The sequence below is a fragment of the Saimiri boliviensis genome, chromosome X (assembly GCF_048565385.1).
Source record: "Saimiri boliviensis isolate mSaiBol1 chromosome X, mSaiBol1.pri, whole genome shotgun sequence".
Lineage (NCBI taxonomy): Eukaryota > Metazoa > Chordata > Mammalia > Primates > Cebidae > Saimiri > Saimiri boliviensis.
The window spans coordinates 71,151,572-71,178,680 of record NC_133470.1 but is presented as its reverse complement, the minus strand read 5'-3'; the positions used below and the strand labels follow the sequence as shown (position 1 = coordinate 71,178,680).

General features: G+C 34.8%; 1 protein-coding gene across 6 annotated transcripts in view; it reads left to right on the top strand.

Annotated features, from left to right (window-relative positions):
- RPS6KA6 (ribosomal protein S6 kinase A6) overlaps positions 1-27,109 on the top strand; it is a 140,054-nt gene that overhangs the window by 49,230 nt on the left and 63,715 nt on the right. For all 6 annotated transcript variants that reach the window (XM_003936820.4, XM_074392000.1, XM_010347337.2 and 3 more), the window contains 3 exons: positions 7,533-7,639; positions 7,921-7,958; positions 23,346-23,488. In XM_003936820.4, coding sequence (XP_003936869.1) covers positions 7,533-7,639; positions 7,921-7,958; positions 23,346-23,488 — 288 coding nt within the window. The remainder of the gene's footprint in view (positions 1-7,532; positions 7,640-7,920; positions 7,959-23,345; positions 23,489-27,109) is intronic.

Here is a 27,109-nt window from a genome sequence, read left to right as displayed (position 1 = left end):
AAGTTGTTTGATAGTGATATTAAATTTCCTCTATTTTTTTCTGATTTTCTGTCTACCCTACACATTTTTGAGACAGACAGGGATTGACAGCTTTTACTTTAATTATATATGTGTGTATTCTTTAATTTCTGTCAGGTTTTGTTTCATGTATTTCAAAGTTCTGTTATTAGCTGCATAAACCTTTAGGGTTATTATTCCCTCTTGATGACTTGACTCCTTCATCATTATGAGATAACCTAACTGACTTTATCCCTGGTAATGTTCTTTTCTTCAAAATCTAATTTGATATTAATATGGTCGCTCAACATGCACATGTGTGTTTATTATGGCACTGTTTACAATATCAAAGACCTGGAACCAACCCAAATGCCCATCGATGATAGACTGGACAAGGAAAACGTAACACATATACACCATGGAACACTATGCAGCCATAAAAAACAATGAGTTCATGTCCTTTGTAGGGACATGGATGAATCTGGAAACCATCATTCTCAGTAAACTGACACAAGAACAGAAAATCAAACACCACATGTTCTCATGTATAGGTGGGTATCGAACAATGAGAACACATGGACACAGGGAGGGGAACATCCCATACTGGGGTCTGTTGAGGGGGGACTAGGGGAAGGACAGCGGGGGATAGGGAGGTTGAGGAGGGATAACGTGGGGAGAAATGCCAGATATAGGTGACAGGGGGATGGAGGCAGCAAACCACATTGCCATGTATGTACCTATGCAACAATCCTGCATAATCTGCACATGCACCCCAGAACCTAAAATACATTAAAAAAAAAAAAGTAGTGTTAGTTTGGTATATCTTTTTTCATATTTTAACTTCAGCCTATTTGTGTCTTTATATTAAATGTGTGGTACTTAAGGAAGCATAGTTTCCTTGATTTTTATCCAATCTGAGAGTCTATGACTTTTTATTGGAATGTTAGACCTGTTACATTTAATATGATTATTTACGTAGTTGTATTTAAATCTACCATCTTGCTATGCTAGTTGGGATTTTTTTTGTTCCATTTGTTCTTTGTTGTTGTTGTTGTTTTTCCTTCTTTTCCTGGCTTCTTTTTAATTATGTCTGTTTTAAATTTATTTTTGTTTCTGCTTCTGGCTTGTAAATATTATCTATAACACTTTGTTGTGTAATTTAATAGTTACCTTAGGATTTGTAGTATAAGTTTTAACTCAGAGGTCAATAAACTATGGTCTTCAGGCTAAATTTGGTCAGTACTTTTCTTTGTAAATATGGTTTTATTGGAACACAGCCATACTCATTTATTTAAATATTCTCTGTGCCTTGTTTTGCACTTCAATGGCATTATACCTGCACGGTCATTTTTACTGGATAGTCGGCATTGTGGATTTAATTTTCTTACATGCTAGATACTTTTATTTTCACATAACTAGTATTTAGCTTTTTTCCAGGATACAGTTAATTTTCTTATAAACACTTTGATCATTTTGAGTCTTGCTTTTAAGCTTTGTCAGGTAGGACCAGGGAAGTATTTAGTTTAGGATTAATTTTTCCCCAGTATTGAAGCATGTCCTTTCTTAGTACTCTAACAAACATTCTTTGAATTATGAGGCTTTTCACTGTCACTTTTGGGAATAGGACCTATCTAAGTCCTTTGTGAGTTGAGTGGGTTTTTCTTTTCCTGGGCTTGGGCCTGGGTAGTCTCCTCAGATCCATAATTGACTCTATCTCTGTCTCTATCTCTATCTCTATCTATCTCTATCTCTATTGCTATCTGTCTATCTATCTATCTATCTATCTATCTATCTATCTATCTATCTAAGAAGGAGTCTCAGTCTGTTGCCCCAGCATGAGTGCAGTGGCGTGATCTCAGATCACTGCAACCTCTGCCTCCTGGGTTCAAGTGATTCTCTTGCTTCAACCTCCTGAGTAGCTGGGACTACAGGTGCAGCTAATTCTTGTATTTTTGGTAGAGATAGGCTTTTACTATGTTGGCCAGGCTGGTCTCAAACTCCTCATTTTAGGTGACCTGCCCACCTCAGCCTCCCAAAATGCTGGAATTACAGGCATGAGCCTCTGTGCCCAGCCCATAATTGACAATTTTTTATTGGATGGCAGACATTGTGACATTTACCTTGTTAAGGTAATGAACATTTTTGTATGTGTGGAACTATTATTGAACTATGTTCTGAGATATAAAACTAGTTTGGTCCTTATAGGTCTTATTTTTTAAAGTTCATTAGATTGGATCAACACAGGTTTCAGTCCAGGGTTAATTTTGTCCCACTACTGCAGCAGAATATTTCTGATTAGTTTATCTGCTATCCTATGAATTATGAAATTTTCTGCTCTGGCTGAAGGCAACAGGAACTATTCCTGACCCATTTTGAGTTCATGGATTGGTTTCTCTAACCCTTCCTTCTTTTCCTGGTTTAGGGTAATGTCCTCACTCACATGTGCTGAGTATTTCTCTGCTGAATACTTGAAGGAGACTGTCTACATATCCACAGAGTTTTCTTTGTACAATTTTCTTTTCTCTAGTTCTTGATCTTGTGAATTTTGTATCCTTCTCTGAGACTCTCTGTTCTGGCTTATCTACTCAGGAAGTCTTTGAGGCTCCACCTGACTTAGCCCTCCCTGTACTACCACTTGGAAACTCTTTCCAGGTAGTAAACTAGGGCAGTTGTGGGGCAAATGTCATCTGTTCCCTGTCTCTCAGTATTCATTGTCCTTTGTTGCCTGATGTCCAGTGTCTTGAAAAGTATCATTTCATATGTTGTGTCCTGTGATTCAGATTTTTCAGGCATGAGATTAAATCCTGTCTTTGTCTGCTTCATTTTGTCTTCAGTAATTTGGGAGTAGCATTTTAATTGGGTGATAGTAGTTCAATGTCTCACTTCCAGAATTGACAGTGTAGAGTGTGGGAGAGCTAATGTTGATTTCCAGAGCTCTGAAACTTGCTGTGATAAAGGAACAGTGTGTTTCTGGTATGCTAGCCAGTGCTTAAGTGGCTAAGATGTCTGGCTTATATCTGTCTATTTCCAGTGTAGAATGTGTGATGCATGAGCATAGAGTGTTTTATTGGTATATTTTTCACTATAGAACATAATCCAGTATGTGATAGGGATTTTCCAGGACCCCCTTCTAAGGAGGATCTTTAAAGGACCTTGTTAAAAACTGGTACTAAGGCATAGAAGGACAACAGTATAATAAGGATCCATTATTCATGATTTCTTGCATTAGATTTTAGAAGTATCACAAATATGTTTGAGAAATTCTTGTAGTCATTTCTAATTTTCTTTTAAACTCTTCAGACCTCCATTCTCGATGTGGGACTATCTAAACCCATACTAGCACAGAGATGCAGTCAGTAAGTTTTGATTCCTAAGTCTGGAATATTAGGTAAGAGCAAGCATTTTGAATGCATTACCCAAAAGATAATAAATTAGTACATTGATTGAGCAGTCTTTTAAAAAATGATTCAATGGTTACTTCTGCAGACAGCTTATTAATAATTAGATGTTTGCTGGTTATACTTCACTTGTGTGTACAAAAAATGTTAAATAATCCAAAATGAGGACATGTTTTTATGCCTTAGAAAAGACTTCTAAAGCACATTTTTGTATGTTTTAAAGAATCTTATACTGTATGTCATTTGTATTTTAAAGGGAAAGATACTTACCGAGATTTTCCTTCCTCGGAATGTACATACACACACATACATACACACACACACACACACACACACACACACACACACACACAAATGCACAGGTAAACAAATATAATTCTTAAGCCATGCTCTATTTTGCTTATATCAAGAAAATGTAGTAGAATATATGGCTGATTATTGTAAAGCTGTCAGTTCTTCTAAAATTAACTTATTGGCTTAACAAAATTCCAAATAAAGCTGTGATAGGGATTTTTGCTTCTTTGAAGTTGACAGAATTATTTTATAGTTTGCTTTGAAAAATAAACATATGCAAAGAAATAACATTTTTTGTTTGTTTTTGAGACAGTATCTTGCTCTGTCACCAGTTTGGAGTGCAGTGGCACTATGCTGACTCATTGCAGGCTCAACCTCCCAGGCTCAAGTGATCTTCATGCCTCAGGCTCCAGAGTAGTTAGGACTACAGAAGCATGCTCCACTATACCCGGCCATTTTTTTTTTTTCAGTAGAGATGGGGTCTTACTATGTTGCCCAAGCTGATCTCAATCTCCTGGGCTTGAGTGATCCTCACATGTTGGCCTCCCCGAATCCTCTTGTTTAAAAATTTGTAAAGCATGCATAAGCAAAACATAATAGTATCAACACAAGGTTGGAAAAATACTGTATAGCCCAAAAATATCCTGTTACATATGACTTACCTAGTATCATTATGATAAAGGAAGAATCACAAATTGTGGCAAAGAGATTGTTCAGTAAACAATATTTAAGAAATTGCTTAAATATTTCAAAACTTCATTTCAAAATGCCATCTCTACCATATACAAAAATAAATTGTACTTACATAAAAGAGCTAAATCTGGAAAAACAGTTACCCTAAAATAAAATGCAACTAAATATTTTGTTGACTATTGGATGGAAAATGTCTCTTTAAACATTAAAATAATGAAGGAAAATAATGCATAAATCTATACATTTGACTACGTAAAATTAAGGATTACTGAACATCAAAAACTAGCAGAAAATTGGATAAATATTTGCAGTTAATATGATGGAAAACTGACATTTTTAATATTTAACTGACTTATACCAATTGACAAAACAGTAATAGAAAATAGGCACAAACATTACTGATAATTCACAGGAAAATAGACTACCAAACATGAAAAACTATGTTCAGCCTAAAAATCAAAACTTAAATTTAAAAAATGATGCCATTTTCAAACATCAAATTTGAAAAGGCTTTTTACAGGGCATATTTCATACTATCAAGGATGTGGTAAGACAAATGCTTTCATAAACTGCTGATGGGAGTGGAAATTACTATAACCTTTTTGGAAAATAATTTTGTTGTGTATGTCAGGAATCTTTGACTATTTATGCTCCTTGACCCAGTATTTCCTTTTTTTTTTAAATTTCTTAATCCATTTTGAAGAAGTAAATATCAGTAAGATGTACATATGCATGTATATTGTAGAATTATTTAAAATAGTGAAAATCTGGAAATAACCTAAATGCCAAGAAGGGGAATGTTTAGGTAAATTATGGTGAATTGTTCTGGTAATATTGTACAGCTATTGAAAACTTTATAAATAAGTTTTAAAGATATAGAAAAATGCTTATGATATAATATTAACTGGGGATAAAGGAGGCCAAAAATAGTACTTATATAGTAGCATGATTTCAACTGTATTAAAACACATTCATAGACAGATTCACATGCAGATGTGCATAAATTATTTGAAAAACAGATGGCAAAATGTTAAAAGTGCTTAAATCAAGAGTACTGGAGTTTAGGATAATACTCATTTTGTAGGGGGGATTTATGAGTAGGATGATTAGTGGGTTGGAAAGCATTATTGGTAGTGAACCTAACATTTTTTTTTAGAAAAGCAAATATTGCAGCATAGCATGTGGCAGAAGTGGCTTCTGGGGAAGAGTTCATTCTTACAGACAAGTATCCCTGAGTTCATGTCTTGGGCCTCCTCCTTACTAGCTGTGTTATTTGGGGCAAGTTACTTAATCAGTCTAAGTTTCTTTTTCCGTTTGCAAGATGTTCCTAATACCTACCTCAAAGAGTTTGGAAGATGTAATAACATAATGATTGTACAGTGCCTAGCACACAATCGCTACTTAGTAAGGTTTTATTTGCATTTGTTATTAGGCTTTCCACCAAAACAACTTCATGACAATGTGATAGACTTGAAATTAACTGTAATCTAGGCAACGTTTTTTTTTTTTTCCTAATTTAGTTTTAAATAATTTTTATTTAGAGTTTTCTTATGTATTAACTTTCAGAGAACATTATTGTCCTTGTTTAGATGTTGAATAGGCAACTATTATTTTTATTCTTAATAAAAAGTCAAGTTAAAGTGATGTTTTTATACTTTTACCATTATAATATAAAAACTAATGCTCCCAAAACTTAGATAATGAACAATCTTTGTTTTTCTGTTCATCATTTTAAAAAGTAGTTGGCATATCAGAAATTATTAACTACTCATTCTCTGCAATTTTGCTAGTAACCTGGATCTGCATTGTGAAATGCAGTGGCCATAATTGTAAGTGGACAAGAAGGTTTTAAGCTATTATGACATGTAGTTTATGCAATTTTGAGCCTTTTTAACCCAGATGTTTCTTTATGAAAATAACCCATTTTTAGAAAAATATTTGATTTTGCCAATCTGGAGTTCTTGCTAAACCTTAAAAATTATATCTAATGGTTGATTAGTGTCCAATTCTATATGTAAATGAATACTCACTGTGAATGAATTTATATGTAAGCCTATAATATTAATACCTTATGGATACATATATATATTTAGTATTTTAAAGTTTACAAAGCTTTTCTCCACATAAATTGATTTGTTTCCTATAATAGCCTTGTTAGGTATATACAGCAGATACTGTCCTGTTTTACAGATTTAGAAACTGAAGCCCAGGGGACTAAGAGACATTTCTTATATTACACTGCCAATGCTGTTTTCAAGTTCTTTACTCTTCACTTCATCATAGCAGTCCTATTTCCAGTCACAAAAAGATTGAGTAATACAGTGCCATTACACTCATATACATTACTAACAGAAGAGTCTTGGATCCACCCCTTAGGTTGGAGATGAGTTCAGAATTTGTGTAAGATAAGAGTTACTAATTAAAGCACTACACACTGGGGTCCGTTGGGGGGAAATGGGGGAGGGACGGGAGGGTGGGGAGGTGGGAAGAGATAGCATGGGGAGAAATGACAGATACAGGTGAGGGGATGGAAGGCAGCAAACCACACTGCCATGTGTGTACCTATGCAACAATCTTGCATGTTCTTCACATGTACCCCAAAACCTAAAATGCAATTAAAAAAAAAAAAGCTTCTGTCAGTGTAGTAAAAGCTTTGAGTTTGTAGAGCCTCTAATAGTGAAAGTTCTGAGAAATGATAGTAGCCAGCAAAAGAGAGAATGGTAGAAATAGTGGAATTCCCAGTGATAAAACAAAATACCTTCTATATTTCAAATCTCCCCAGGGTGTTCCTATAGTATAGCAAAATACTAAAATTAATATTGATGTTATGATACTGAGTCACATTAAAAAGAGTGAATCTTATGTTGTGCATTTAGTGTGAGAAGATACACAAGCAACATAATGTTTTAGAAAGATTTACATTAAAGTGGTTAATATTGAAGATACACATGCAAAGAGTTTAGTTTCATCTATGTAGCAATCTTATTTCTCTGGTATGACTAATAATTATGCCAGTCAAATAAGAATTGACTATGCTTATTATCTTATTATTTTCTTAGATTTGTCTATCTACTCATTTTTAATGAAGTGTTTTTAAACATGCTGAATATTGAAAGAAAGATCAAATGATAGATCATTATTTTATTCTAGGTTCTGTTTACGGAGGAAGATGTGAAATTCTACCTTGCAGAACTGGCCCTTGCTTTGGATCATCTGCACCAATTAGGAATTGTTTATAGAGACCTGAAGCCAGAAAAGTAAAGCTGTATTCTTCTTTTGTATTCATGTTGTCTGTATTTCTGGAATTACTTTTTGTCTTACTCTGTTAGGTCTTTTAAATATTATAGGAAATTCTGTATGAATTGTATGAAACTTCTTTGTAAAAAGTAATCTTTGTAAGACATACATTGACTTTAAGTTAATCATTAAAAAAATTACTATATTAAATACTGACCTATCTTAGTTTTATGATTTTTATGCAAATGTTTTATGTAAAATATTTTATTCCATCTTGTTGAATGTGAATTTTGATTTACAGCATTTTGCTTGATGAAATAGGACATATCAAATTAACAGGTAGGCAGATTTTCTTATTATACCCTTAGCCACTTGATTAATATTTTTTATTATTTTAATACAAATTTGTCTAAACTTGTTTTTTATCTTTCTGAATTTGATTTGCCATTTATTCATCTGTTTAGTGAATTAAATGTTATTCAATGGTTAGATGCTCTCAATATGTTTTAATTGTAATATGAACAAATTGTACATTAGATACACTTACTAAGAAATGACATTTAGCTTTCTAGGTAACAATACATAATCTTAGTTTGAGTCTGGACAGAAAAATGTATCACAGGTAGTCATCACGTTTGAAATATAGTGGCAGCCTTCCCTCCACCTTCCCTAACTCCTGGCAACCACTTACATGTTCTACATCTCTATAATTTTGTTATTTTGAGAGTGATATAGAAATAGAAGCATACAGTAGTCACACTCCTGAGCAATTTTTCTAGAAAAATAAAAACCTACATATGAATAAAAACCTATATATGAAAGCCTATATATGAATGTTCATAGCAACTCTATTTGTAATAGCAAGACTGGAAATTACCCAAATATCCTTCAAAAGGGGAATGGATAAATACAAACTGTCAGACTTCATGTGATAGCATACTACTCAGGAGTAAAAAGGAAGGGAAGACCTATTGAGATATCCAGCAACTTGGGTGGATCTCAAGGGCATTGTGCTAAGTGAGCCAATCCAAAATGTGTTTTCAATAGATAGTCAATTCCATATTTTATTATTTAAATGTTGAACAGAGATAAAATGAAGATATGGTCTTTACTGATAATTTTAAATAGATACAGTTTAAAGGTAAGTTGCTTTAAATTCTTGTGTATACTACATCAATGCAAAAATAAAGTATCAAACTGTTACCTCAAAAGTTGACATAAATATGAAAAAGTTCAAATAAAGTTTAGTGACTCTTACTGATTCATAGCCTGATTCTCTTTTGCATGTACAAAAGAAATGATGTGGCTTTGAAGATATTTACAGAGGAAAAGGAAAGGAAAATAACAGTAGGAAACAGTAGAGTTTATAGATTTTTATATAATATATAAATGTTTATTTTGTAGCAATTAAAAAGAATTAAAAATTAATTCTTCTTTTCATTTTTGCTTAATAAATTATACCTCTTTTTTCAGAGGTGAGACAGGGAGTTGGGAAAAAGAGTAGAAAAAAACCGACTTTCTCTTTCTGCTACATTAAGGTTAATTAGGTAAATAATGATGCCAAGTTGATTTGTATTTAGTATTCTCATTTTAAGTCTGCTTTTGATAGATTTTAGAGACTTAAACTGTCTGAGGAGGGAAGAATAGATAGGATCAATATTAATTTATAAGCAAAAGACACAAAGCATGTAACAGGAAGAAATGTAATTTATAATTTTCTTTTTTTTTACAATTCATTTTTCTTACAATGGCAGAAACATTTCTTTTAAAGAATGTATACAATAATGAATATAAGATAATTTGCAGTTTTATGATTATAACCTAATTCAAGATTTTATAATGAGTTGTACATTTATGGGTTTACTCTGACAGTATTCCAGTGAGGTTGGTTAAAGTATGACCATTCACAGCAAATATTTTAACCCATTTATGTCTAAGGCTGCAATTTTTTGAATTTTTGCAATCAGACATTGATCATGACCTTGAGCAGTAGAATATAAATAGTGTTCCAGTAGTGGAACACTAGGCATACGTTGGGTTAAGAGTTCTTTTACAACGTTTCCTTTAATTTGTATTCTTTATCTCTTTCTCTTTAATTTGTCTTTGCTTTCTTTCTTAACCTCCTGTGTATCTTTCCTCCCTCCCACATGTCTCTTTCTATTTCCTTCTTTGCTTCCATTTTGAATGCTACAGTAAAAAATACCAGATTGATTGCAATTTGCCATTGATACCAGGGGGCTGTGTGCAGGCTCTTGTGATTTTGGAATGTCTCACCTAGGGAGGGTCTTTGCTAACATTCTGTTTTCCAACAATAATTGCAGGAGAATGGCAATATTTCTTTTTTTTTTTTCACCTGTGTACTTTAAAATTCTCCATATATAAGGAATGGGCCTAATATCTGGAATGACAGGCTACTCTGAAATTACAATGGAGTATAGAAAGGTTCCTGTTATAACTGTGCTTTGGGTCTGATTGGCTTCATTCTGAGGTTGTCATTGTTACAGCAGATCAGTAGAATGAGAGTGGATATCCCCAAGTATCTACTTCCTTGCTAATATATAATTTATATAATTTATATTATAGATTATTATAAGACTTAAGTTTGTTTTTTCTGAAATCCTTCATCCTTCCCATAGTCTATATAAAATCCCTCCCATAGCCTATATAAAAATAACTTTGTAATATTTATAATATGACTTGTCTATTTAGAAAAAAATATTTAATCATAATATCCCATTAAAAAGTATAACTTGAATACAGAATTTATTTGATCTATGATTGCTATAATCTGTTGCATTTTTAAAATTTTACTTTTCTAAGAGAGAGAGTCTTACTCTGTCACCCAGCTTTAGGGCAGTGGCATGATCACAGCTTATTACAGCCTTTAACTCCTAGGCTCAAGCCACCCTCCCACTCCAGCCTTCTGGGTAGCTGGGACTTCAGAAACATGACACCACACCCAGCTATTTTGTGTGTGTGTGTATGTGTGGAGATGGAGTCTTGCTGTATTTCCCAGGCTGGTCTTGAACTCCTGGCCTCAAGCAGTTTTCCTGCCATGGCTTCCCAAAGTGCTGGGGTAACAGGTGTGAGCCACTGTGCCCAGCCTATAATGTGTTATCTGAGAGACATAATTTAGAAGTAATTTCTACAAAGAGAGGAGAAGAAAAGTGTACAGTAGTTAGAAATGTAAATCACATAGTACTTGAGCTGAGTATTTAAGAGAAAAATGTGTACTTGAGTAATTCTATGTAGTTTTTATAGTTACTTGCAAATTAATCACTGAGATTATTTTTATTTACAGTAAATACTCATCAAATTATTTTATTCTGAGTGTGCGCTTGAAGTTTAAAGTCTTATAAAACAGTCATTTAAGGTTACAAAGATGTGAAACACTGGCCCTCAAACGTACCCCCCAAAATAACCCTTCCATTGTATAGTTGAATCCTACATTTTGTTTTATTTTCAAATTAGTGATTAGGAAAAACCACTGTATAACATATGGATTCTCTAATCTTATAGTTAATTTTGTAGTTGTACATTTTTTGTCAGTGGATTGCTGAGCAAATTATAGTTGTTAAATAACAGTTTAGTCAGAAATAGCATGGCAAAGGAACTCTGTGGATTGGCATAAATATCTGAAAGGTAACAGAGGAATAGGAAAATTCTTTTCTCTCCCCCCTTCTCTCTGGAATGGCCAAAGGAACCAGTTTTCTTCTCTACAAGCTATGTTATATTCAGCTGAACTGACCTCAAAGACTATATGTTAATTATGTTTACTTTTGTAAATGGAATGTGCAGAGTTTACAAGTTTCAGTATACAGAGAAAGAACATAGTAGCACAGCGAAAAGATTTTTAAAAATTAAAGTTAAAATACATTAAGCTATTGTCTAAGGATATGTGATTTTTTAAAAATTATACTTTAGATTCTGGGGTACATGTGCAGATCATGCAAGATTGTTGCATAGGTACATTCATGGCAAGGTGGTTTGTTGCCAACATCCCCCCATCACCTATACCTGACATTTCTCCCCACGTTATCCCTCCCCTCCCCTCCCTCCCAGTATCCCTCCTGTGTAGCCCCCCCAACGGATCCCAGTGTGTGATGCGCCCCTCTTTGTGTTCAAGTACTCTCATTGTTCAACACCCGCCTATGAGTGAGAACATGTGGTGTTTGATTTTCTGTTCCTGTGTCAGTTTGCTGAGAATGATGGTTTCCAGGTTCATCCATGTCCCTATAAAGGGCACAAACTCATCAGATGAGTTTTAACATATGTAAATTATACTTTCATCTTAAAAATAAAAAAGCTATAAGCCCTATATTGCTTGTTTACAATAAAATATCAACATTAACATTTAATTTAAGGTCCTCTCAAAAATAATTTTCTAGCTATGCTCAATATTTTCATTAAATTTAATAAATATAGGGCTTATAGCTTTTTTATTTTTAAGATGAAAGTATAATTTACATATGTTAAAACTCATCCTTCTGATCTCTTTTGGTGATGGGACTATTCTGTCTTGACTGCACCAATGTCAGTGTCCTGGCTGTGGTTATAGTACCATAGTTTTACAAGATGTTACCATGGGGGACACTGGGTAAACAGGATTTCTGTAGATTTTCATGTAACAACATGTGAATCTGCAATCATCTCAAAATATAAAGCTTATTTTTTTAAACTATTTTTTTGTGTGTATAGTTCTGCACGTTTTGACAAATGCATACAGCCTTGTAACTATCACCAAAATAAAAATATGGAACAGTACCATAACACCACCCCACAAATTCTCCCATTATAAGTCAATCCTCCCTTTACCCCAAGCCAACCACCAGTCTACTTTCTGTCCCCATATATATGCCTTTTCCATAATGTAATTATGAACAGAGACATGCAGTATACGGTCTTTTGAGACTGGCTTCATTTAATTAGCATAGGCCACTTGAGATTCATCCATATTGTTGGCTATATCAATGATTTTTTTAAATTGCTAATTAGTGTTTCATTTTATGGCGATACCATGATTTGTTTATCCATTCCTCAATGAGGAGGCATTTGAGTTTTTTCCTGTTTGGGGCAATGATGAATAAAACTAATGTAAACCTTCATGTATAGGTTTTTTGACCATAAATTTTTATTTCACCTAAGTATATATGTAAAGAGGGAGATCAGTTGATCTATTTAACTAACTGAGAAAACTTCAACTGATTTCCAAAGTGGTTGTAACATTTTGCATACCCACTAGCAATGTGCAGTGGATCGGTATGCTCACTAGCATTTTGTATTGTTGGTATTTTTTTTTAATTTTAGCTATTCTAATAGTCATTAAGTAGAATCATCATGGTTTTATTTTGTATTTCTCTAATAACTAATGACACTAAACATGTCTTCATGTATTTATTTCTTTGAAGAAGTGTCTATTCAGGTCATTTGCCCATTAAAAAAATGGATTCTTTGTTTGCTTTTCTACCTAGAATTTTAAAATTTTTAAAATTTTTAATTTTATTTTTTGTGGGTGCATATGTGTATATATTTATATGTTATATGAGATATTTTGATATAGGCATATAATGCCTAATAATCACATCAGGGTAAATGGGGTATACATCACCTCAAGCATTTATCCTTTGTGTTACAAGCAGTACAATTATCACTTTTAGTTATTTTTAAATGTATAATTAAATTATATACTCATCCTATTGTGCTAGCTAATATTAAGTCTTATTCATCCTATTTTTGGCACCCATTATTCATCCTTCATCTGCTAAGTCCCCTCCTCCTGTACTCTTCCCAGCCACTGGTAACCATCCTTCTACTGTCTGTTTCTGTGAGTCCAATTATTTTAATTTTCAACTTTCATAAATAAGCGAGATCATAAGTTTTTTTTTTTTTTTTTTTGCCTGGCTTATTTCAGTTAACACAATGACCCCCAGTTCCCTCCATGATGCAGATGACAAATTCTTATTCTTTTTTATGGTTGAATAGTACTCTGTTGTGTATAAGTGCAACATTTTCTTTATCCATTTTTTTTTTCTATCAATATGTATTTAGACTGCTTTCTTCTCTTGGTTATTAAGAACAGTGCTGCAGCAAGCATGGAAGTACAGATATCTCTTCATTGTACTGATTTTCTTTATTTTACGTATATACCCAGCATTGGGAATAATGGATTTCATGGTAGCTCTATTTTTAGGTGTTTTTGAGGAATCTCCTAACAGTACTCCGTAGTGGTTGTACTAATTTACATTCCTACCAACAGCATATGAGATTTCCTTTTTCTCCACATCCTCACCAGCATTTTTTTATTGCCTGACTTTTGAATAAAAGCCTCATTTTAGGGAGAAATTATGTCTCATTGTAGTACTGATTTGCATTCCTCTGGTGATCAGTGATGTTGAGCACTTTTTCATATTCCTGTTTGCCATTTGTATGCTTTCTTTTGAGAAATGTCTATTCAGATCTTGTGTTCATTTTTAATTGGATTATTAGACTTTTTTCTATAGAGTAGTTTGAGCTCCTTATATATTCTGGTTATTAATCTTTTGTCAGATGGACAGTTTGCAAATATTTTCCCTTATTATTATTTTGTGAATTGTCTCTTCATTTTATTATTTTCTTTGCCGTGCAGAAGCTTTTTAATTTGATGTGATACAATTTGTCCATATTTGCTTTGATTACCTGTGCTTGTGGGCTACTACTTAAGAAGTCTTTGCTCAATCCAATGTCCTGGCAAGTTTCTCTAGTGTTGTCTTGTAGTAGTTTTATTGTTCAAGGTCTTAGATGTAAATCTTTAATCCATTGTGTTTTTATGTTTCTATATAGCAAGAGCTAGAGATACAGTTTCATTCATCTGCATATGCATATCCAGTTTTTCTAGCACCGTTTATTGAAGACCCTGTTCTTTACCCAGTATATGTTCTTGGAACCTTATTGAAAAGGAATTTACTGTAGATACATGGATTTATTCCTGGATTCTCTATTCTGTTCCCCTGTTTAATATTTCTGTTTTTCTGACAGTAACATCTTACAATAGCTCTGTAGCATAATTTGAAGTCAGATAATGTGATTCCTCCAGTTGTTCTTTTTACTTAGGTAGCTTTACCTGCACTGGGTATTTTGTGGATCCATGTAAATTTAAGGATTTTTTTTTTTCTATTTCTAGGTAGAATCTCATTTCTATTTCTGGGTAGAATCTCATTCTATTTGAAAGGTATTATGTTTAATCCATAGATTGCTTCGGGTTGTATGGACATTTTTAACAATAGTGATTCTTTCAATTCATGAACTTGAAGTATCTTTCCATTTTTTTGTGTGTCTCAATTTTTTGCATCATTTTCTTATATTCCTTTTACATGTACTCTTTAATTTCTTTTTTCAATGTTTTATAGTTTCATTGTATAGATATTTTACTTCTTGGTTAATTATGAGGTATTTGATTTTATTTTTGGCTATCATAAATGAGATCACTTTCTGGATTTCATTTTCAGATTATTCTTTGTTGCCTGTAGAAATGTTTCTGATTTTTGTGTTCATTTTGTATCCTGCAGCTTTGCTGAGTTTCTTTGTCAGTTCTAATAGTTTCTTGGTGGAGTCTTTAGGTTTTCCGAAATGCAAGATAATACCATCTGTCAAAGGGATAATTTAACATCTTCCTTTCTCGTTTGGATACCCTTTATTTCTTTCTCTTGTCTGATTAATCCGGTTAGGACTTGCAGTACTATGTTGAATAACAGTAGTGAAAGCAGGCATCCTTGTGTTCCAGGTCTCAGAGGAAGGGATGTCAGAGTTTCCCAATTCTGTATGATATTAACTGTGGGTCTGTCACTTATGGCTTTATGTTGAAGCTTGTTCCTTCTATACCCAGTTTTCTGAGGGTTTTTATAATGAAGAGATGTTGAATTTCTTCGGTTGCTTTTTCAACATCAGTTGAAATGATCATGTGGTTTTTGTCCTCTATTTTGTTGATATGATGTATCATATTAAGTGATTATGGTGAACTATCCTTGCATATGTGGGACAAATCCCACTTACTCATGATAAACGATTTTTTTTTTTTTTTTTTTTTTTTTTTTTTTTTTTTTTTTTTTTTTTTTTTTTTTTTTTTTTTTTTTTTTTGAGACAGAGTTTCGCTCTTGTTACCCAGGCTGGAGTGCAATGGCACGATCTTGGCTCACCGCAACCTCCGCCTCCTGGGTTCAGGCAATTCTCCTGCCTCAGCCTCCTGAGTAGCTGGGATTATAGGCATGCACCACCATGCCCAGCTAATTTTTTGTATTTTTAGTAGAGACGGGGTTTTGCCATGTTGACCAGGTTGGTCTCGATCTCTTGACCTCATGATCCACCCACCTCGGTCTCCCAAAGTGCTGGGATTACAGGCTTGAGCCACCGTGCCCGGCGATAAACGATCTTTTTAATGTATTATTGAATTTAATTTCCTAGTATCTTGTTGAAGATTTTTGCATTCTTATTCGTCAGAGATATTGGCCTGTAGTTTTTGTTGTTGTTATTGTATATTTGTCTCATTTGGGTATCAGGGTAATAATTGCCTCATAAAATGACTTTGGTAGTATTTCCTCCTGCTCTACTTTTTGGAATATTTTGAGCAGGATTGGTATTAATTGTTCTTTAAATGTTTGGAGGAATATAGCAGTTAAGCCATCAGGTCATGGACTGTTAATTACTGGGAGACTTTTATGCACCACCATGCCTGACTAATTTGTTGTGTTTTTAGTAGAGACAGGGTTTCTCCATGTTGGTCAGGCTGGTTTCAAATTCCCGACCTCAGATGATCCACCTACCTCAGCCTCCCAAAGTGCTGGGATTACAGACGTGAGCCACCATGCCCGGCCAATCTTGGTAGGTTTTATATGACAAGGAATTTGTCCATTTCCTCTAGATTTTCCAATTTATTGGGATGTAGTTGCTGATAGTAGCCACTAATGGCCCTTTGAATTTCTGCGGTGTCAGTCATAGTGTTTCCTTTTTTGTCTCTAATTTTACATATTGGGGTCTTCTCACTGTTTTTCTTTGCTATTGTGGCTAATGGTTTGTCGATTTTGTTTATTTTTTGAAAAGCTAGTTTTTATTTCATTGATCTTTTACATTTTTCTCATTTCAAATTCATTCATTTCTGCTCTGATATTTATTATTATTTTTTCTTCTACTAATTTTGGGTTCAGTTTGCTTGCTTCTCTAGTTCTTTAATTTGCATCATAAGGTTATTTGAAGATTTTTTTTTCTTTTTGAGGTAAGCAATTTCAACTGTAAATTTCCATCTTAGTACTGCTTTCACTGTATTCCATAGGATTTGTTATGTTGTATTCTTCTTATCATTTGTTTCAGGAAATTTTTAAATTTCTTTCTTAATTTCTTCATTGACCCTCTGGTCATTCAGGAACTTACTGTTTTATTTCTATGTGTTTATATAGTTTCCCAAATTCCTCTTGTTGTTGTCTAGTTTTATTCAATTGTGGTCACAGAAGATTCTTGATATCATTTTAGAGTTTTCAATATATTAAGACTTGTTTTGTGATCTAACATATGGTCTATTCTTGAGAATGATCCATGTGCTAAGGAGAAGAATGTGTATTCTGCAGCTTTTGGATGAAATGTTCTGCAGGTAACTATTAGGTCCACGTTTTCTGTGGTGCAGATTAAGTCTGATGTTTGATTGTTGAGTTTCTGTCTGGGAGATCTGCCCAATGCTGAAAATGTGGTGTTGAAGTCAGTGGCTGTTATTGTGTTGAGTTCTATATCCCTCTTTATCTCTATTAATATTTGCTTTATATATCTGGATGCTATAGTTTGGGGTGCATAGATATTTATAATTTTTCTCTTTTCTTACAAGATTTACCCTTTTATCATTATATAATGACTTCCTATTTCCCTTCTTATAGTTTATGTCTTCAAATTAGTTTTGTATGATATACCTACTGCTCCTTTTTGGTTTCTATTGGCATGGAATATCTTTTCCCATTCCTTTATTTTCAGTCTATGTGTATCTTTATAGGTGAAGTGTGTTTCTTGTAGGCAACAAATCACTGGTTCTTGTTTTTTTCATGGGTTCATCCAGTCTGTTTCGATTTAGTCCATTTACATTCAGTGTTGTTATTAATAAATAGGGACTTACTCCTGCCATTTTTTTATTTGTTTTCTGATCGTCTCTTCCTTTTTTCTTCCTTCCTGCTCTCTTTTATTGAAGGTGATTTTCTGTGATGCTGTGATTTAGTTTCTTCCTCTTTAATTTTTGCATGTCTGTTGTATGTTTTTTGGTTTGAGTTTACCATGAGGCTTGCCAATATGATCTAACCCCTTGTTTTAAACTGGTGGCAACTTAACACTGATTGTCTAAACAAAAAACAAAACAAACATGAAAAGATCCTGATAAAAACACTACACTTTGACTTCATTCCCCCACTTTTAAAGTTTTTATTGCTTCTCTTTATGTCTTACTGTACTGCGTTTATGTTTTGAAAAGTTGTTGTAGTTATTATTTGATTGGCTCATCATTTTGTCTTTCTACAGGATTTGATACCCTACAATGACAGTTAATAATATTCCCTGCACTTTTCTTTGTGCAATTACCAGTGAGTTTTTTACCTTCAGGTAATTTCTTTTGGCTCACTCACATACTTTTCTTTCAGATAGAAGAACTCCCTTTAGCATTTCTTATAAGACAGGTCTGGTGTGGATGAAATCTCTCAGTTTTTGTTTGTCTGGGAAGGTCTTTATTTCTCCATTATGTACGAAGAGTGTTTTGTGCCAGTTATACTAGTGTAGAGTTATTTTTTTTTTTTCAGTGCTTTAAATACGTTATGCCACTACAAGGTTTCCACTAAAAAATATGCTGCCAGGTGTACTGGAACTTCGTTATGTTATTTCTTTTCTCTTGCTACTTTTAGGATACTTTATCCTTGAACTTTGGAAGTTTGATTATTAAATGTCTTGAGGCAGTCTTCTTTGGGGTAAATCTGTTGGGTGTTCTATAACTTTCTTGTACTTACATATTTATTTCTTTATCTACATTTGGGATGTTCTTTGATAGTATCCCTTTGGATACACTTCTTACCCCTCTTTCTCTCTCTACTTTCTATTCAAGACCAGTAGCTCTTAGATTTGCCCCTCTTAGGCTATATTCTAGGGCTTATAGTCATGCTTTATTTTTTTTTAATTTTGTCTCCTCTGCATATTTTCAAATAGCCTGTCTTCAAGCTCACAAATTATTTTCACTCCTTGATCAGTTCTTCTATTAAGATACTGTCATGCTTTCTTCAATATGTCCATTGCATTTTGCAACTCTAGAATTTCTACTTGATTCTTTTTAATTATTTTAATCTCTTTATTAAAGTTATCAGATTGAATTCTAAATTCCTTCTCTTTGTTATCTTTAGTTTCATTGAGTTTTTTCAACACAGCTATTTTGAATTATCTGTCTGAAAGCCTGCATATCTGTCTCTGCTTCTCCAGAATGGGTTCCTGGCTCCTTATTTATTTAGTTCATTTGGTGAAGTCATGTTTTCTTGGATGGTCTTGCTGCTTGTAGATGCTTGGCAGTATATGGGCATTGATAGTTAGATTTATATTTTGGTTTTTGCACTCTGGGCTTGTTTGTACCTGTCCTTCTTGGGAAGACTTTACAGGTATTCACTGGGACTTGAACCCCAAGCCCAATAATGCTGTAGTTTTATAGGCTTCTAGAGTACCACATTGGTGGTCTTGGATAAATTCTGGAAGAATGATCTGTATTGCCAGTCAGAGAACCTCATTCTTTTCCCTTATTTTCTCCCATACAAATGGAGTCTATTTCTATGCTGAGCCACCTGGAATGGGGATGTGGTTATGCAATCACCCCTATGGTCACCACCACTCAGACTGTACTGAATCAAACTGGAAGTCAGCCAACACTGGGTCTCACCCATAGCTCATTATAGCTACTACCTGGCTAAAACCTATGTTCACTCAAGGCCCTAGTGCTCTACACTCAGCAGATGGTAAAGCCAGACAGGTTTGTGTCCTTCCTTTCCAGGCAGTGAGTTACCCCTGGCCCTGGGCAGGAATAGACATGCTGTCTGGGAGCCAAGGATTAGAATCAAATACCTAAGAAATTTACCTCATGTTCTATTCTACTGCAGCTAAGCTGACACTCATACCATAATCCAGAATCTTTGTTGCACTTTCCTCCCCTTTCTGCAGGTGGAAGAGCCTCTCCCTGTAGCCATCAGCAGCAACAGCCCATAGTGGGGATTCTGCCAAGCCACTGGCAATGTTCACTTAAAGCCCAACAGCTCTTCAGTCAACTTGTGGTGAATGTTGCCAGGCTGGAAACTCAGGGCTCCCCTATCCTCCAGGAGCAGGACCAGAAATCATATCCAAGATCCTAGGCCTAGACTCAGAGACCTCAAGAGCCTGCCTGTTGGCCTGTCCCACTGTGGCCAAGCTGGTACCTAAGGTAGAAGGCAGTCTCCTTTACCTTTCTATCTGCTTTTCTCAAACAGATGGAGTCTTTTTCTGTAGCTACCACAGCTCTCAATTTGTTGAGTCACACCTGAAGCCAGCATGTCTCAGAGCCCAAGGCCCATGCTATACTACCTCGGTGTATTGCTGCTGCTGGTTATTCATGGCCCAAGAGCTCTTTAATCAGCAGGCAATGAATCCTGCCAGGATTGGGTCCTTCTCTTCAAGACAGTGGGTTTCCTTTTGGCCCAGGTTGTGTCTAGAAATGTCATCCATGAGCTAGGGCCTAAAATGGGAAATTCACAACTCTGCCCACTGTCCTATCCTACTATGGCTGAGCTGATATCCAAGATGCAAGACAAAGTCCTCTTTACTTTTTGTTCCTTCTTTCTTAAGCAGAAGGAAGAAGTCACTTTTGTTGCTGTGCTATCGGTGGTTGAGGGAATAGTGGCACAAGTAGTCCCTTAGCCATTCTGCTGGTATCTTCCTAGGTCACATGACACCTTAGTCCACTGGCTCTAATTCCAGTTCAACACTAGTTGTTGCCTAGGAATTGTAGGGTTTGCATCTTAGACTGCCTTGTAAGTTTACCGAGGACCCCAGGTCACTTTGGCCCAAGATGGCAATGCTTGCTGAGGAATTCAAATTTAGACGACTGGGATGGGCAATTCCCCTCTGGCTAGTTCTTGTCCAAAAGCTTCCCCTAGCTGGGCGCAATGGTTCACGCCTGTAATCTCAGCACTTTAGGAGCCCAAGGTGGATGGATCACCTGAGGTCAGGAGTTCAAGATCAGACTGACCAACATCGTGAAACCCCGCCTCTACTAAAAATACAAAAATATTAGCCAGGCATGGTGGTTGGGCATCTGTAATCCCAGCTACTCAGGAGGCTGAGGTAGGAAAATCACTTGAACCCAGGAGGCAGAGGTTGCAGTGAGCAAGACTGCAAAAAATAATAATACATAAAAAATAACAAAAGCTTCTTCCATATGTGGGTGTTGGAAGAGCCCAGCATGACATTGCTCTCTGCTGTAACAGGGCAGCGCTGAATTCAATGTAAAATTTCTCAGTTGCTGAGCTTTCCCTCTCCTATTTGCAGAGGCTCTCCTTGTTGCATGGCCATTGCTGGGGCATGGGGAAGAGGTGTCATCAGTGATCCATGACTATCTGTTCTACTCTCTTCAATGTCTCTTTAAGCAATATGAAGTTAAAACTAAGTACTGTGTTTACTCACCTGATTTTTTGTTCTTGTGATGATGCTTTTCTATGTACAGTAGTTCTTAAACTTTGGTGTTCCTACAGAAGCTACAAATGGTATAGGCTTCTATTTTGCCATCCTGCTTCATTCTCTCCTACTGTAGCTTTTCATTTTCTTAATGCTGTTTTCTGAAGAACAGTTTTATTTCTTTTAATGATGTCCAGTTTATCATTATTTTTCTTTTATGGATTATATGTTTGATGTATCTAAGAATTCCTTGTCTAACCCAAGATCACAAAGATTTTTTTGTAAATTTTACAGTTCTAGGTTTTACATGGTTTAGGATGTATTTTGAGTTACTTATTTATGATATGAGGATGAACTTTTCTATATCTCTGTCCTACTTATTCTTGTACCATTTGTTAAAAAGACTGCTTTTTCTCCATGGAATTGCTTTTGAACCTTTGTCAGAAATTAAGTGACAATGTAGAGCCAGTTCTGTTATGATGTGACATATGTGATCTAAATTACTACAGCATGTATAAATGCATAGTATATAAACCACAGAACTTACAGGGAAAGTGAGATAAGGGGCATAACTTTAAAATGTTTAGTGAGTGATATGCAAAATAAAAGAAAGTGAAAATGGTAGCATTGTTCTACATGTTCTAGATGATTACGAAATATATAAAGACTGCAATAAATATGGTTCCTTACCTTGAAAAAGATCTGAAGTTTGTTTCTGGAAGTAGGTATAAGAAAAGTAACAGTTTGTAAGTTATAATGCTGTAGTGGAAGTGGAAGGAAAATGTTAACACTAAAAGTGGACAGGAGTGGCTCATAACAAATACAGTGAAGTAGCCGATAGATGATTGAGGTGTGTACACGTGTGCATTTTATGTATTTCTACTTTGCTAAGCTCAGCTAGTGCAGTTTTCTGTGCTCACCTAACATTTACTGCAGATGAAATCACCCATAAGCCAGTGTGAAATTCCTGTTATACTCAGATTGTTTGCTAAGATATCAATTGCATTAGAACAAATTTACATTTTCAAAAGAAGCATTATAGCAGAACTAACTCCATATGTCAGTCTGTTATTGGACACATTTCTTTTACATTGATATATATGTCTAACCTTTTTCCAGTATCCCATTGTCTTGATTAATGTAGCTTTATAGTAAGTGTTGATGTCAGGTGTAATATAAGTCCTTCAACTTTTTTCTTGCTTTTCAAAATTGTTTGGGCTATTTTATTTTCTTGGCTTTTTTTTTTTTAATACAAATTGTAGAATCAGCTTATTTATTTCTACAAAAGAAATTTTGCCGGGATTTTATTGAAGTTTCATTGAATTGGTATCTCAGTTTTGGGAGAATTTACCTATTAACAACATTAAATATTCCAATTCATGAACATGGTATACTTCCCATTTATTTAGGTCTACTTTGATTTCTTTCATCAATGTTTCCAGTTGTCAGCATATAATTCTTACATATGTATTTTATAGCTGTATTTGTATATTTATACCTGTGGATTTCATGTTTGATATTTTTGGTAGTAGTATTAATGGTACTTTAAAAATTTCCCCTTCCAGTTGTTCATTACTAATACCAAGAAATAAGATTGATTTTTATATACTGACATTTTTAGCCCTTTAAAGGCTTTGAACAAAAATGGAAACTCACCAAAGCCAAAGCAAAATTTGCTTTTTCAATATTTTAAAAAGTATTTTACTATTTCTGTTTTGTCTTAGTTTGTTTTAAAACTTAGGTCATTATGGCAGGTTTGATTTACTTGTTCTTCCCTCAAAATATTTCCATGATACTGTAGTGCAGACCAGAAAGCATGTATTTTGAAGATGGGATTTAATGGAACAATCTTTAAATGACCTTAAAGAGTATTGTTATGAAATACAGGCTGCTTTCTCTTATTGGTCTCACAGGAACTTTCTTAAGAGTAACTGTAGACCATCAATAAATAATTGTAACGTTTAATATATTATTTTGTTGTTTTGTTGTTTTTGATGTTATCTATTTTCTGAAGTTTTTCAGACACATTTTTTGGTAATACTCTTATTATAGATTTTGGACTCAGCAAGGAGTCAGTAGATCAAGAAAAGAAGGCTTACTCATTTTGTGGTACAGTAGAGTATATGGCTCCTGAAGTAGTAAATAGGAGAGGCCATTCCCAGAGTGCTGATTGGTGGTCATATGGTGTTCTTATGGTAAGTAGCATTATTTGTTTTAATTATGCCAACCTGTGATTGATATTACTTATAATTTTATTTTATTTCAAATTTTAGGATTTATAAGGTCAGAAAGGGGTTCTGATAATTCATAATTAACATCTAAAACCTTGTGATTGGCTAGCTGGTATACAATAAAAATTAAAGTTTTGGTGTCCTAATTTCTTTTAAAGTTGCCAGTAAAAAAGGTAGGTGGCAGCATTGTTACTGTAAACTATTCATATTTTGATACTTATTAAAATATTTGTCAGATTCCATATTTCAGAATGATGAGTCTATCAGTTATATGGTATTTTAATTGAATGTTACAGAATTTAGCACCTTGCCATATAGTGTCTTATTGTTAACTTGTTTCATGCATGCCCTAGAAAGGTTATAAACCTGTTGAGGAGACGAATCATGTCTTATACTACTTTCCAACTCCCATAGTACCAACCATAGTGAGCATTTCAGTAGATGCTTAATACAGACTAATTTGATATGAAGGGATTAAGCATAGAATTTGTAGTAGTCAGTAGGGTGATAGATATATAGCTATTGAATTAGATACAATTTGTTTTTGAGGTCTGATCCATTTTACTCATTTATCACTGAGTAGCACACCATATGACAAATCAGCATGTTAAATGCCTATTATAAGCCTGACATATTGGGAGGTCTGTGGGATAGGGACTGATTCTAAGTACAATATTTGGTCTTTTTTCAATTGGAGTAGCTAAATAAACTCTCAAGAAGTACCTTAGGAGTTCAGGGAAGATGTAATGTAAGCTGAGTAGGCAAGCTGGAAGTGGTGGAACTTAAGCCCCGAAGGATGGATAAAATTTAAATAGCCCTGTGTCAAGAAGGAGAGTATTGTGATAATATTACCAAAGACTTGAAGAACTGGTTTGACTAGAGTAGTGAAGAAAGAGGGCAAAGGTGGAGGAAGTGAAGCTATAAACCTGTAAACATTTATATGTGCTTCTCTGGGTAGGAGGAAACTTTTACATTCTTAAAAAAGATGGAAATTACAGAAAATTGCATTTTAGAAAAATTAGCCTTGACAGCATTATATAAGTGGATTGTAATGGAAGAAACTAGAAATGGGAAGACAAAAAGGTCTTAAAAGACATTGGAAAGATTACAGAGATTTCAAAATAAGAATGTACTACCTTGGTAGCAAATTAGATGACACAGTTTAAACAGAGATGAATTGTCAAAGATAAAAATGCCTGTAAAATTTGGGAGGTTTAGGGTGGTTAAAAGAGTGGTAAGTTAATAGAAGGGATAGATGAGGAGGAAAGCTGGTTTTGGAAGTGGGAAAACATTTTTAACATGTAGCATAGGTTACTGTAGGTTAATGACTCACCACTGGGTGGTGATAAACTAGGAGGGGTAGTGGAGAGAGAATCAGAACCCTTTGGAGACCTTAATTATGTATATATTAACTACCCAAACTGCAATAACTTTGAGGGAAGATGTGAGTCCCATATACGATCATTCTTTTTTTTCCCTGCAGTTACCACCTCTACTCCTCCAGTCTTTGGTGGTGTACCATTATTTAATATTTAGGAAGGAAAGCTTGAGTTTGAGAGAGATTAAGGCTTGAACAGCATTTTGGGAGACATTAAGATACAGGGGAGACTTGAATATATAGTAGCAACTCACACTTAGATTCTAAATGAGTAGAAGACTAATGCTGAAGCCATTATTAAATCTAAGTTTAAGATTTAAAAACGGAAGATATAAAAACTTCTTTTTAATGTATTATAATCACTATTTTTAGATGTAGTTTTTTTTATACTGTTATTTAATGTTTTAGTTAGCTACATTGTAGTCAGTTCTCTCTTTTTTTTTTTTTTTACTTATTTTATTTTATTTTTTTTATTGCATTTTAGGTTTTGGGGTACATGTGATGAACATGCAAGATTGTTGCATAGGTACACACATGGCAGTGTGCTTTGCTGCCTTCCGTCCCCTCACCTGTATCTGTCATTTCTCCCCATGCTATCTCTTCCCACCTCCCCACCCCCCGCCCCTCCCCCATTTCCCCCCAACGGACCCCAGTGTGTAGTACTCCCCTCCCTGTGTCCATGTGTTCTCATTGTTCAACACCCGCCTATGAGCGAGAATATACGGTGTTTGATTTTCTGCTCTTGTGTCAGTTTGCTGAGAATGATGGTTTCCAGGTTCATCCATGTCCCTACAAAGGACGTGAACTCATCGTTTTTGATGGCTGCATAATATTCCATGGTGTATATGTGCCACATTTTCCCTATCCAGTCTATCATCGTTGGGCATTTGGGTTGGTTCCAGGTCTTTGCTATTGTAAACAGTGCTGCAATGAACATTCGTGTGCACCTGTCCTTGTAGTAGAATGATTTATAATCCTTTGGATATATACCCAGTAATGAGATTGCTGGGTCAAATGGGATTTCTATTTTTAGGTCCTTGAGGAATCGCCACACTGTCTTCCACAATGGTTGAATTAATTTACATTCCCACCAACAGTGTAAAAGTGTTCCTATTTCTCCACATCCTCTCCAGCATCTGTTGTTTCCCGATTTTTTAATGATCACCATTCTAACTGGTGTGAGATGGTATCTCAATGTGGTTTTGATTTGCATTTCTCTGATGACCAGTGATGATGAGCATTTTTTCATATGTTTGTTGGCCTCCTGTATGTCTTCTTTTGTAAAGTATCTGTTCATATCCTTCACCCATTTTTGAATGGGCTTGTTTGTTTTTTTCTTGTATATCTGCTTTAGTTCTTTGTAAATTCTGGATATCAGCCCCTTGTCAGATGGGTAGAGTGCAAAATTTTTTTCCCATTCTGTTGGTTGCCGATTCACTCTACTGACTGTTTCTTTTGCCGTGCAGAAGCTATGGAGTTTGATTAGGTCCCATTTGTCTATTTTGGCTTTTGTTGCCATTGCTTTTGGCGTTTTGGTCATGAAGTCCTTGCCTACACCTATGTCCTGAATGGTTTTGCCTAGATTTTCTTCTAAGGTTTTTATGGTATTAGGTCTGATGTTTAAGTCTTTAATCCATCTGGAGTTAATTTTGGTGTAAGGTGTCAGGAAGGGGTCCTGTTTCTGCTTTCTGCACATGGCTAGCCAGTTTTCCCAACACCATTTATTAAACAGGGAGTCCTTTCCCCATTGCTTGTTTTTGTCAGGTTTGTCGAAGATCAGATGGTTGTGGGTATGTTGTATTTCCTCTGAGGCCTCTGTTCTGTTCCATTGGTCTATATCTCTGTTTTGGTACCAGTACCATGCTGTTTTGATTACTGTAGCCTTGTAGTATAGTTTGAAGTCCGGTAGTGTGATGCCTCCTGCTTTGTTCTTTTTGCTTAGAATTGACTTGGCTATGCGGGCTCTCTTTTGGTTCCATATGAAGTTTAAGGTGTTTTTTTCCAGTTCTGTGAAGAAGGTCATCGGTAGCTTGATGGGAATAGCGTTGAATCTGTAAATTACTTTGGGCAGTATGGCCATTTTCAAGATGTTGTTTCTTCCTAACCATGAACATGGAATGTTTCTCCATCTGTTTGTATCCTCTCTTATTTCGTTGAGCAATGGCTTGTAGTTCTCCTTGAAGAGGTCCTTTACGTTCCTTGTTAGT